The sequence below is a fragment of the Oncorhynchus masou genome, chromosome 13, assembly GCF_036934945.1.
Source record: "Oncorhynchus masou masou isolate Uvic2021 chromosome 13, UVic_Omas_1.1, whole genome shotgun sequence".
Classification (NCBI taxonomy): domain Eukaryota; kingdom Metazoa; phylum Chordata; class Actinopteri; order Salmoniformes; family Salmonidae; genus Oncorhynchus; species Oncorhynchus masou.
The window spans coordinates 68,162,485-68,176,418 of NC_088224.1; the positions used below are offsets into that span (position 1 = coordinate 68,162,485).

At 43.4% G+C, this 13,934-nt stretch overlaps 1 protein-coding gene across 1 annotated transcript in view; it reads left to right on the forward strand.

The window, feature by feature from the left end:
• Positions 1-12,814, forward strand: part of LOC135552918 (transcription elongation factor SPT6-like) — a 30,592-nt gene extending 17,778 nt beyond the window's left edge. Inside the window, exons 23-37 of the mRNA XM_064984856.1 lie at positions 5,511-5,678; positions 6,458-6,585; positions 6,758-6,965; positions 7,138-7,285; positions 7,485-7,627; positions 7,819-7,959; positions 8,114-8,309; positions 8,619-8,857; positions 9,042-9,155; positions 9,359-9,483; positions 9,989-10,101; positions 10,209-10,286; positions 10,781-10,959; positions 11,093-11,307; positions 11,531-12,814. Coding sequence (XP_064840928.1) covers positions 5,511-5,678; positions 6,458-6,585; positions 6,758-6,965; positions 7,138-7,285; positions 7,485-7,627; positions 7,819-7,959; positions 8,114-8,309; positions 8,619-8,857; positions 9,042-9,155; positions 9,359-9,483; positions 9,989-10,101; positions 10,209-10,286; positions 10,781-10,959; positions 11,093-11,307; positions 11,531-11,717 — 2,382 coding nt within the window. The 3' untranslated portion in view covers positions 11,718-12,814. The remainder of the gene's footprint in view (positions 1-5,510; positions 5,679-6,457; positions 6,586-6,757; positions 6,966-7,137; positions 7,286-7,484; positions 7,628-7,818; positions 7,960-8,113; positions 8,310-8,618; positions 8,858-9,041; positions 9,156-9,358; positions 9,484-9,988; positions 10,102-10,208; positions 10,287-10,780; positions 10,960-11,092; positions 11,308-11,530) is intronic.
• The last annotated feature ends 1,120 nt before the right edge of the window (positions 12,815-13,934 follow it).

Below are 13,934 nucleotides of genomic sequence, written 5' to 3' on the forward strand. Positions count from 1 at the left end.
GTGTGGGTGAGCGGTATTCTGATGTTAACATTGTGAACAGAGTGCCCCATGGTGGCGGTGAGGTTATGGTATGGGCAGGCATAAGCTACGGACAACAAACACAATACCATTTTATCAATTGGCAATTTCAATACACAAAAACACCGCAACAAGATCCTGAGGCCCATTTTTTTCAAGGTATCTGTTCCCAGTCATGTGAAATCCCTAGATTAAGGCCTAAGGAATTTATTTCAATTGATTGATTTCCACAAATGAACATTAACTCAGTAAAATCATTGAAATTGTTGCAACAAAAAAAGCAATGAGGCTGATGCAACAGATCAGAATGTTTATCTTAACTTTTTTAAACTATTAGGCTATTTCTTCACATTATAAGTGCAGCAATGCGGCAGTAGGCTAAAAGCACAAATATTCCAAAATCAATTAGCGGGAAAACACTGTTCTCAAAAGTGACCGCAAATGAGATTATGGATGTAATGCTTTATTATAAAGGTGCATATTTATGGTGAAACTTATCTTCCCTAAACTTGAAACTCACGCACCCACTTTGTATACCAGTAAGGCTCTACACCAGTTGTAAAGCAGATTAATGTGCTTAGTTTTAAGAAGTAATTTGGTCACTTAAATTGTGATACAAACCTTATCAAAACATATAGGCTTATGGGCTAGACTACATGAGGTGTGCGACTATGATTTGAAAAGGTTACACAGAAAAAAGGCATGTGCTGTTTCTTGCGTTTACTACACACGCTGGGCATCATTCACAAGTGATAATCCATCATTCACAAGTGATAATACATCATTCACAAGTGATAATATATCATTCACAAGTGACGTAGCAGTCAGGCGTCTTTGTCTTCATCTTGTCGTGTCCCGTGTATATATCTTTTTATGTATTTTTTAATATATTTTTTCTTCGCATATATTTTTTATATTTTTCAACCCGCCTCACCCAATGTGCTATAGATCTGCTATTTTCTTTACTTTGGAACCGGAACCCCCAACAGAAGCTAGCTACTAGCTAGTAGTCAGCTAGCCACTGCTAGCGGTCATCAGCTAACCTTTAGCCTGGACAACTCCTGCCAGTCTGCACAGCGCGTTTCAACCCAGAGCTTATCTGACTTCTTTTTCTCCATATCTCCGGATTCATACAGCAAGCTCTGAACCTCTTCACCTGGATTATCGCAGCTAGCTAGGCTGCTCTCCGATTGGCTTCTCCTGGCTAACATCTCTATCCTGAAGCAACCCCTGCTGATCCATCACAACTGGTCTGCCGATGTAACTGCATGAGGGGGCTACAACAGACTTCTTCGGTCGCAACGTCCCTCTAAGGCCCTTCTGCTAGCCTGCTAGCCCCGGCCCGCTAGCTGTCTGAATCGCCGTGTCTCCAGCCCGCCCAGCTCCTCACTGGACCCTGTGATCACTGGTCTACGCATGCCTCTCCCTAATGTCAATATGCCTTGTCCGTTGCTGTTTTGGTCAGTGATTATTGTCTTATTTCACCATAGAGCCTCCAGCCCTGCTCAATATGCCTCAGCTAACCCTCTTGTCCCACCTCCCACACATGCGGTGACCTCACCTGGTTTAATTGATGTCTCTAGAGACAATACCTCTCTCATCATCACTCAATGCCTAGGTTTACCTCCACGTTGTCTGTACATTATGCCTTGAATCTATTCTTCCGCGCCCAGAAACATGCTCCTTTTACTCGCTGTTACAAAACGTACTAGACGACCAGTTCTTATAGCCTTCAGTCGTACCCTTATCATACTTTTCCTCTGATCCTCTGGTGATGTAGAGGTTAATCCAGGCCCTGCAGTGCCGAGCTCCACTCCCATTCCCCAGGCGCTCTCATTTGTTGACTTCTGTAACCGTAAAAGCCTTGGTTTCATGCATGGTAACATTAGAAGCCTCCTCCCTAAGTTTGTTTTATTCACTGCTTTAGCACACTCTGCCAACCTAGCCGTGTCTGAATCCTGGCTTAGGAAGGCCACTAAAAACCCTGAAATTTCCATCCCTAACTATAACATTTTCCGACAAGATAGAACTGCCAAAGGGGGCGGAGTTGCAATCTACTGCAGAGATAGCCTGCAGAGTTCTGTCTTACTATCTAGGTATGTGCCCAAACAATTTGAGCTTCTAGTTTTAAAAATCCACCTTTCCAGAAACAAGTCTCTCACCGTTGCTGCTTGCTATAGACCACCTTCTGCCCCCAGCTGTGCCCTGGACACCATATGTGAATTAATTGAGTTTGTGCTGTTAGGTGACCTAAACTGGGGCATGCTTAACACCCCGGCCATCCTACAATCTAAGCTTGATGCCCTCAATCTCACACAAATTATCAATGAACCTACCAGGTACAACCCCAAATCTGTAAACACAGGAACCCTCATAGATATCATCCTAACCAATCTGCCCTCCAAATACACCTCTGCTGTCTTCAACCAGGATCTCAGAGATCACTGCCTCGTTGCTTGCATCCGTAATGGGTCTGCAGTCAAACAACCCTCTAAGGGGTCACCCTTCATCACTGTCAAACGCTGCCTAAAACACTTCAGCAAGCAGGCCTTTCTACCTACCCTGGTCAACAGTCCTGCACCCCCACAGCAACTTGCCCAAACCTCCCCCTTTTCTCCTTCACCCAAATCAAGATAGCTGATGTTCTGAAAGAGCTGCAAAATCTGGACCCCTACAAATCAGCCAGGCAAGACAATCTGGACCCTCTCTAAAATTATCAGATGAAATTGTTGCAATCCCTATTACTAGCCTGTTCAACCTCTTTCCTATCGTCTGAGATCCCCAAAGATTGGAATGCTGCCCCGTTCATCCCCCTCTTCAAAGGGGGAGACACTCTAGAACCAAACTGCTACAGACCTATCCTGCCTTTCTAAGGTCTTCGAAAGCCAAGATAACAAACAGATCACAGACCATTTCGAGTCCCACCATACCTTCTCCGCTATGCAATCTGGTTTCAGAGCTGGTCATGGGTGCACCTCAGTCACGCTCAATGTCCTAAATGATATCATAACCTCCATCGATAAGAGACAATACTGTGCAGCTGTATTCATAGACCTGGCCAAGGCTTTCAACTCTGTCAATCACCACATTCTTAAAGGCAAACTCAACAACCTTAGTTTCTCAAATGACTGCCTCGCCTGGTTCACCAACTACTTCTCAGACAGAGTTCAGTGTGTCAAATCGGAGGGCCTGTTGTCCGGAACTCTGGCAGTATCTATGGGAGTGCCATAGGGTTCAATTCTCGTGCCGACTCTTTTTTCTGTATACATCAATAATGTCGCTCTTGCTGCTGGTGATTCTCTGGTCCACCTCTACGCAGACGACACCATTCTGTATACTTCTGGCCCCTCTTTGGACACTGTGTTAACTAACCTCCAGACAAGCTTCAATGCCGTACTCTCCTTCCGTGGGCTCCAACTGCTCTTAAATGCAAGTAAAACTAAATGCATGCTCTTTAACCGATCACTACCAGCACCTGCCCGCCCGTCCAGCATCACTACTCTGGACGGTTCTGACTTAGAATATGGGGACATCTACAAATAGGTGGATGGTTAGACTGTAAACTCTCCTTCCAGACTCACATGAAGCATCTCCAATCCAAAATTAAATCTAGAATCGGCTTCCTATTTCGCACCAAAGCATCCTTCATTCATGCTGCTAAACAAACATACCCTCGGAAAACTGACTATCCTACCGATCCTTGACTTCGGCGTTGTCATTTACAAAATAGCCTTCAACACTCTACTCAGCAAATTGGATGCAGTCTATCACAGTGCCATCCATTTTGTCACCAAAGCCCCATATACTACTCACCACTTCAACCTGAATTCTCTCGTTGGCTGGCCCTCGCTTCATATTTGTCGCCAAACCCACTGGCTCCAGGTCATTTTTGCTAGGTAAAGCCCTACCTTATCTCAGATCACTGGTCACCATAGCAGCACCCACCCGTAGCACGCGCTCCAGCAGGTATATTTCACTGGTCACCCCCTATGCCAATTCCTCCTTTGGCTGCCTTTCCTTACAGTTCTTTGCTGCCAATGACTGGACCTAATTGCAAAAATCACTGAAGCTGGAGACTCATATCTCCCTCCCTAACTTTAAGCACCAGCTGTCAGAGCAGCTCACAAATCACTGCACCTGTGCATAGCCCATCTGTAAATAGCCATCCAACTACTAACTTTTTTTTTGCTCTTTTGCACCCCAGTATCTCTATTTGCACATCATCATCTGCACATCTCTCACTCCAGTGTTTAATTGCTAAATTGTAATTATTTCGCCACTATGGCCTATTTATTGCCTTACCTCCCTTATCTTACCTCATTTGCACACACTGTATATAGACTTTCTTTCCTATTGTGTTATTGACTGTATGTTTGTTTATTACATGTGTAACTCTGTTGTTGTTTGTGTCGCACTGCTTTGCTTTATCTTGGCCAGGTGATCTTGTTCTCAACTAGCCTACCTGGTTAAATAAAGATGAAATAAAATGTAAAAATTATATATAAATCACAAGTGATAATATCACCCATCAGACTATCCATAATTTAATCTTGTCTTTACGTATGCTAATTAATATACGGAATGTGTGAAATTAGTTTTGATTTAGAATGGACCATTGTCATGCACCTGTATCAGAACAGAGACGGGGGGGTTATTGTAATCTATGCACTTAAATAGCAAATGGAGGATGCTTTTGCCATGGTTCATTTTCATTCCAGCCAGGTAGGCTATACACCTGTTGTAAAACAAAGCAATTTTCTTAATATTAGGTTAGTAGTATAGTAAGCCTAGCCTATAGAAAGCTGATGGGAACCTCTTTTTAATAGAAGCCATCAAAACTCTGTTTCCTCACGCAATTGAATAGCCTATAGATTACATTTTCGATTACATTTGCATTGATGCCAGAGTCATTAGATGGAGAACAGAGTGCTGGGTTTGGTAGGCTACAAATGACCATCAGCAGCATTAGAGCTTGGAGAGGCCTAGTTACAATTACTAAATGGTCACGTGGAATTTGACTGCGGTCATGACTCAGGTCACCTTAACAGCCCTAGCTGTGATTGGTTAATAACCTATAATATCAATGTATAAAATGGAGAGCACATTCTCAAAATGTAATGTGTTTAAAGAGTATATTGTTCCAAACACCAAGATGTTGTCTGTAACATGTACGGTTCACGGATCATAGTGTCTTACAGGAGGCAGGTAAAGGTTTTAAAAAGGACTAAAATGGTTCAAAAGGCCTAAAACAATGTTGTGATACAAATGTAAAAAGCATGTTAAACATCCTTCCTTCCAATTACGTTTTTGTGAGAATTCCCAGAACAATCTGTGATAACATAAATATTTTTGGGCCATGCTGGAGTGAATCACCCTAATGCAGTAGCAAGTCTAGTTGACTGTACATGATAATCATAGTCTGGTTTGAAGTCTGTGAATCAATGTGTCTGTAAAGAGTGAGTCTAACTGTTCTCTGTTTTCTTCCCACACAGGAGCATGTAGTGAAGGAGGACCTGCTGAATGCTCTGTACTGTGAGTTCATCAACCGGGTGAATGAAGTGGGTGTGGATGTGAACCGGGCCATGGCCCACCCCTACACCCAGAGCCTGGTGCAGTACGTCTGTGGCCTGGGGCCTAGGAAGGGATCCCACCTGCTCAGGGTAAGACATAGATCACATAAGGCATCTAGATTGCCAACATGTTAATACAATGTAATTACAGTGTTACTACACAGATATAAAAGCAACAATATGCCAAGTGTTACCAGAGAGAATTGATTAATATACAGTAGCAGTATGTACCTATTTGTTTTTAGCATTATAGTTTCTCAGTACTCTACTGCATGGGTTCCTCAACTTTTTCACTCAGGCCCCCCTTCCAGCATTGTGGAAAATCCCACTTCCCCACTTGCACTCGCGTCACATCTATTTCTATGGGCGCAAGCACTGTTCATGACACAAACTGTTCACACCCCTCTTGTTGGTTGCGAGAACATTTTGCAGGTTTAAAGTTAATTTACTGCAATTCTACACATTTTGTCATGGGGTCCAGAGAAGATTTTGCGGTTTTAAAGCAAATTTTCTCGCAATTCTATACATGTCTAATGAGTATTCATGTGATATTTGAATGACTCTAATATTACCACAAAATCTATAGGCAAAAAAACCTAGTTAGAAAACTTTATCTGACATGGGCAAGTTGATCTGGACATTTCTGACAAGTTATAAATAGCTCTCGAAGGTATGCAATGACTGACATGACAAGAGAATTCTGAAGATGCACTACTCGAAATTGCACCTTTGGCATTCTACTATTACAACTTTCAAGAGTAAGTTTAAAGCCGGACCCTGTGCAACCCACAGTTTGGGAACCACTGCTCTACTGTACTGACATCTGAATAGATACTTTTACATGTACACTTATCCATCTCTGTTTCCAGATCCTGAAACAAAATAACACTCGTCTGGAAAACCGCACTCAGCTGGTCACCATGTGTCACATGGGCCCCAAGGTCTTCATCAACTGTGCTGGTTTCATCAAGATTGACACAGCTTCACTTGGAGACAGGTCGGTCTCAGAACATTGGGCATGGTCATTCATGCAATACTGCAGAAAATTCCTGAGAACTAAAAACCATATTTTGATTTGAAATTTAACTCATAATAGTAACATTCACTACTACTTTTATTGACATCATCACACAGCCAATTCACTACATAGTGTCTTTCCCTACCTGCAGTACTGACTCCTATATTGAGGTTCTGGACGGGTCGCGGGTGCACCCAGAGACCTACGAGTGGGCAAGGAAGATGGCCGTGGATGCCCTGGAGTACGATGAGTCAGCGGAGGACGCCAACCCAGCCGGAGCACTGGAGGAGATCCTGGAAAACCCGGAGCGGCTCAAAGACCTAGACTTGGACGCCTTTGCTGAGGAGCTGGAAAGACAGGTCAGTGTGGGAGATGTAGGCTGCATCCCAGAAGTAGTGCATTATATAGGGAATAGGGTGCCATTTGGAACACATCCGTTGTCCTACTCTGGGTGGTTATGAAGAGCTTGCATCCTCTTCCTGATCTGAGGACATTGTAGTGCTCACTGTTTGAGACTCTCTGTGTCCACAGGGCTATGGTAACAAGGGCATCACCCTGTATGACATCCGTGCTGAGCTGAGCTGCAGGTACAAAGACCTGAGGTCCACCTACAGAGGACCTAACACAGAGGAGATCTTCAACCTGCTCACCAAGGAGACACCAGAGACCTTTTACATCGGTACGTAATGTTTCTTCTCAACCAGGGCCTTTTTGATATCTCTTTCAAAATTATGTGTTAACACGCACACTACCAACCTTTTTTGGTGCAGGGAGTCACAGCCCCAATGTGGACATAGTAGAATATATGTATAACTCCCTTATTGGTATCTCAACACTGTTTTCATGGTCTTGGTCTGTCTGTCTTCGTGGCTCTCTAGGTAAACTGATCACCAGTGTGGTGACAGGCATTGCTCACCGGCGCCCCCAGGGGGAGAGTTATGACCAGGCCATAAGGAATGATGAGACAGGTCTGTGGCAGTGTCCTTTCTGTCAGCAGGATAACTTCCCTGAGCTCAGTGAGGTGAGAATCTGATATGCTCCATATTCTGCTGCAATCTATTCTTGCACACTGTGAGTGACAGCCCATCTGAAGAGTGGTGGGCTATCGGGTTTTAAGTTCCTAGATTATTGTTATTTGTTGCTATAGTTTTATTGACCACAGCTGTCTTTTTGATCAACAAAGTCTGACACAGCCTCTGTTTTCTTTGGCAGGTGTGGAATCATTTTGACAGTGGCTCCTGCCCTGGCCAAGCTATTGGGGTCCGCTGTCGCATGGACAACGGAGTCACCGGCTTTATCCCTACCAAATTCCTCAGTGACAAAGTGGTCAAGCACCCTGAAGAAAGGGTTAAGGTATCACTGTAGTTTCCCCCAAAATATCTCTCGATTTCAGTATAACTACCAGTCAATTACCAAAGTCATATAACACTTTATAAAAGTAACAAAACTTTATAAGTCATATAGCACTTTATAAAAGTCATAACACTTTAACTTGAACCTGCTGTAGGTGGGCATGACAGTGCACTGCAGGATCATGAAGATTGACATTGAGAAGCTCAGTGTGGATCTGACCTGTCGGACGTCAGACCTGTCGGATAAGAACAATGAGTGGAAGCTTCCCAAGGACACCTACTACGACTTTGACACTGAGACAGAGGATGTGAAGCAGGAGGAGGAGGCCAAGAAGAAACAGCAGAGAACAAGTGTGAACCTGTCTGAGATCTTACTGTACAACTCTAGATGGAGAACATAGCTGGAATTGATAAATGGATAAAATTACATTCTTGATTCATCTTTTATTATTGGTTGATTTTGGTAATGGTAGTAAGAGTAGATTTTGGGCTAGTTTCCGAGACACAGATTAAGCCTCGTCCTGGAATAAGATGCATGGTCATTGAAAATGTTCAAATTAAAGTGTTTTTTAGTCGAGGACTAGGCTACATCTGTGTCTGGGAAACCAGGCCTAATAATATAATACCAAACGCTAAAATACATCTTTCCACTCCCTGTAGCCTACATCAAGAGGGTGATAGCCCACCCATCGTTCCATAACATCAACTTCAAGCAGGCAGAGAAGATGATGGAGTCCATGGACCAGGGAGATGTGATCATCAGGCCCAGCAGTAAGGGAGAGAACCACCTGACTGTTACTTGGAAGGTTGCTGATGGCATCTACCAGCACATTGACGTACGAGAGGAGGGCAAGGAGAATGCCTTCAGCCTGGGACATACCCTGTGGATCAACACTGAGGTCAGCTCCATTCACAGGCTTCTTCATTATGAAGCAGTATATACCTGTATGAATATAATTATGTGCGTCTAAAATGGCACCATTTCCCTATATAATCCACAGAAGTAGTGCACTATTTAGGGAATAGGGCGCCATTTGGCATGAAACCAATGTGTTTCACTAGGTTGTTTGACCTTTTTCTCAGGAATTTGAAGATCTGGATGAAATCACAGCCAGATACGTTCAACCAATGGCTGCGTTTGCTCGCGATCTACTTGGTCACAAGTATTTTCAAGAATGCAATGGTGGAGACCGAAAGGTAGGAACAAGGATATACTTTCTTTCAATTCACAGTATCATTGTGTATGAATGTGTATTTATGTGTGTATCAGCCTATCTGCCAGTGTGTGTGTGTGTGTTTGAGAGAGAGAGAATAAGAGTTTCAAAAGACAGATGGGATAGAAACCTTTTCAATTCTCTTCGATTGATCATCAGCTGCCATCCCTGTTTTTTGAATTGCAGAAAATGGAGGAGGTCTTGGTGAAAAGCAAGAAGGAAAAGCCTACATTCATCCCCTACTATGTGTCTGCCTGTAGAGAGCTGCCAGGGAAGTTTCTGCTCGGTTACCAGCCCCGCGGAAAACCAAGGTTACCTCAGGACTGCCAACCACACTAGCCGCTGCCTTTGTCATTCAAATAAACACACATTCATACAATGCATGAAGTTGCATAGATATAGAAATGCTGGAGATGCACTTGGCTTCATTTTCTTTCATGTGCAATTGACACCCTAAAGAAAAAAGCTCTCGTGTTGGAAATGGAACTGCCTCACCCCCAAAACCCAAACACAGAATGTGTGTCAGTACAGTAGGGGAAGCATAAAGCGCCTGTTTGTCTCTGCCACTGTTGCCTGCCAAGAGAAAGAGTGATTATTGGTGCTTGTTTAGAGACATGAAAGGACATAAACATTAAGCCTTATTTACTTCTCGCTCAGGAGGGTTTGTCACATGTATCCACAGTAATTATCACTGTTCAGTGAAGTACTATACTGTGGTGTTCATAAAGTACTATACTGCGATGTTGTAATGTCACAATGTACTGTCATTGTTATATTGTCATAATCAGAATGGCATGACTTTTCTCTGGCATGCAGGGTTGAGTTTGTGACTGTCACGCCTGAGGGGTTCAGATACAGAGGCCAGATTTTTCCCACAGTCAATGGACTCTTCCGCTGGTTCAAAGACCATTTCCAGGAGCCAGTGGCAGGTCAGAGCATACACAGAATGTCACACAATGAAATCTACAGTCCAGGGTAATCATGCTCTAATGACAGATTCACTTCTGTTATCTGATATTTGGTATTTCTCCTACAGGGATTACTCCCAGCAGCAGCAGTAGAACACGAACCCCAGCCTCCGTCAATGCCACGCCAGCCAATATTAACATTGCAGGTCAGTTTAGGGCCTGGACAATACCAGTATCGCCATATTTTTTCCATGACAAAAAAGAAAACACGAAGCAAACAAAACTCTTTGGTTATTTAAAAACCTGCTGTATGTAGAGTATTGTGTGCTATAGCTTGGTAAAAATAAATACATGTGACTCTGGATGACAACATAATTATGTTTGTTTACAGCATTAGGGGTGTTTTCCTAAAGAAGTTAAATCTGCTTTGTGCTTTGTTTCCTTGCCACGATACTAACGAGTATCGTGATACTGGTATTGTTCCGGCCCTATGTCAGTTATTGTGTACATATACTCACTCCCCAGGATTTCTATGGCTATGATATACTGTATGTTACCTCAATTGGTTTTTAACATTTCATGCATCCTAAGGTTGAAATCGTCAGCATTTTAAGGACTTAAGAAACAGTTTCTCTGTTTAATCTTCTCCTAATGTATAAAGTTGGATGTATTATGTATGCCCTGTGCGTCTGTCACTCAGATCTGACTCGTGCAGTGAACGCCCTCCCTCAGAACATGACCTCTCAGATGTTCAGTGCCATTGCCGCAGTAACGGGCCAGGGCCAGAACCCCAACACCACACCAGCCGGATGGGCATCCAGCCAGTACGGCTATACTGGTGGCAGCAGCGGCGGAGGGGGGAGCAGCAGCGCCTATCATGTACGTTTGGAATACACAGACACTTTCTGTATATCTGAATGTCACAATCACAAAAACTTTGCACTTTCATCTCTATCCGTTTTTCATATTTCTGTTCAACATGAGCCCTTCAACTTTATTTTTTCTGTCCCAGGTGTTTGCCACACCAGCTCAGCAGCCAATTGCTACTCCCCTTCTGACGCCCAGCTATTCATACACCACCCCCACCCCCAGCCAGCAGCAGACTATCACCACTCCCCAGTACCCCAGCAACACTCCCCAGTCCTCACACGGACATGGACACCGCCCTTCCTCGTCCACACCATCATCAACATCCTCCTCCCGCCACCACAGGACACCAACACCAAAGTAAGTCACCTCTCAAAACTAGCTCTTAGACAGAATTATCCAATAGAGAAACTATTTCAATTTGGGTCATTCAGATGGAGAGATTATGGTCCATGTATGTAGCTGCGTACTTACAGAAATTTCCAACAGCAGATAACTAATTGTTCAGGAAGCATACAACTGCTACATTGTGAGTGAGTAAGTAAATAGTGAGTTACCTTTTCTCCCTGCTCCCAACCCTCAGGGCAACTTCCCACACAGCAGTGGACTGGGGCAAGATGGCCGAGCAGTGGCTCCAGGAGAAAGAGGCAGAGCGCAAGAAGACGAGGCCCAGAATGACCCCACGACCTTCTCCCAGCCCCATGATCGAGAGCACGCCCATGTCCCTCGCTGGAGACGCCACACCGCTGCTGGATGAGATGGATCGCTAGGTCCAGAGTAGACTTTCCTTCTCCCGATCCCACTGTTACTCACCCCTACTGTACTGTATATGAACTGGACTCATTATATATTACTGCATACACTTCACTGCTTCAGTTGTTCACATTGAAGGATAAGATGATGGTGACCAACATGGATGACTGAATTGCACGTGGATAATGTATTTGATAACAGTGGTTTGTTTCAAATTCATCTAAAGAAGATGGTTGGAAACGTTGACTATCACTTCTTTGGTAGCACTGTTTCTCGCTTGCAATTTTAGTGGAATGTATTGGAAACAATGAAAACTGCATGCCTTGTTTAAACCAGGTTTTAAGCGTATTAACTTCAAATGCATGTGATGCAACAAAAACCAATGAAAACTATTTCTTTCTGAATCACACCCGAGGTTACTATAAAATATGCTATATAAATATTAACTATCTCTCAATAGGGGTTTGAAAAGGCCATTTGTAGTACCATGTATATTATATCTATACCATTTTATCTTTGTCACATGAGTCTTAGGCCATTTTAATGACTTGTAAGTTTCTGGATTCATATCCAGTTGCTGCTTGGTGTATTGCCTGAGAGCTGACTAGGTATAGGTTTTAGCCTACATTAGCTATACAGGCTTCATGTCCACTCTGAGTGTAACACAATGAAGAACATTGACAGTATTACTTGGAAGTGTTGAACAGAATAGGTATAGGACCTCAAGCACTTTTACTAACTGTATTATTTTTTTTACTTTGTATTTTTAAATGCATTGCCAACTGAAACATGTTGTGGTCTGTGCATACTGTGCTACATCAGCATATTCACATTACAGCTGCTGTCCCGTAATATACAGTACACTTAAATGTTATCCTCTCTCAATGTATTTAACCCATATGAATGTATTTTAAAACTATAAAATTCACTTCCTGTAATTGAATTCAACTCATGTAAGAACAGTGTCAGTTATTTTTAGTATTCATGATGTTCTCATGTAATCCACAAACAAAATGAGTCCGTAACAAAGAGATCTATCAGTGCCAGCCTGCAGTACTAATTAAAGCTGCATGTTAGCATTGTTGAATGCCTTTCCTTCATAAAAATGTCAAATACTGAAGACTCTCTTGTTTCTTTGCCAACTGCGAACAATTGTTCCTCTCAAGTAGTCAGACCATACAAAATACAATATGATTCCATTCAAAAGACCATTGAAAAACACTGACAATGCAGCTGATGTAATATACTGTGGTATGAGGTGAGAAATTACTATACTTTGTCTCAGATCAAACTAGCCTACTACGTTGCCAGTACTGCTTAAACACTCTGTTCTCACCCAAACTGAGCTGGTCTGAATGCTTGGGTCTAGTCCCAGTCTGGAACACCATCAGTAGCTTAAGCTTTGAATACCAGTCACTGCTTACTGAAGTGTCCAACTGTTTTACTAAACTCAGCAAAAAAAGAAACGTCCTCTTACTCTCAACTGCGTTTATCTTCAGCAAACTTAACATGTGTAAATATTTGTATGAACATAAGATTCAACAACTGAGACATAAACTGAACAGGTTCCACAGACATGTGACTAACAGAAGTGGAATAATGTGTCCCTGAACAAAGGGGGGGTCAAAATCAAAAGTAAGTCAGTATCTGGTGTGGCCACCAACTGCATTAAGTACTGCAGTGCATCTCCTCCTCATGGACTGCACAAGATTTGCCAGTTCTTGCTGTGAGATGTTACCCCACTCTTCCACCAAGGCACCTGCAAATCCCCGGACATTTCTGGGGGAATGGCCCTAGTCCTCACCCTCTGATCCAACAGGTCGCGGACGTACTCAATGGGATTGAGATCCGGGCTCTTAGCTGGCCATGGCAGAACACTGACATTCCTGTCTTGCAGGAAATCGCGCACAGAACGAGCAGTATGGCTGGTGGCATTGCCATGCTGAAGGGTCATGTCAGGATGAGCCTGCAGGAAGGGTACCACATGAGGGAGGAGGATGTCTTCCCTGTAATGCACAGCGTTGCGATTGCCTGCAATGACGACAAGCTCAGTCCTTCGACAATAAATGAGAATCCAACCATCACCCTGGTGAGACAAAACCGCGACTCATCAGTGAAGAACACTTTTTTGCCAGTCCTGTCTAGTCCAGCGACGGTGGGTTTGTGCCCATAGGCGATGTTGCTGCCGGTGATGTCTGGTGAGGACCCGCCTTACAACAGGCCTACAAGCCCTC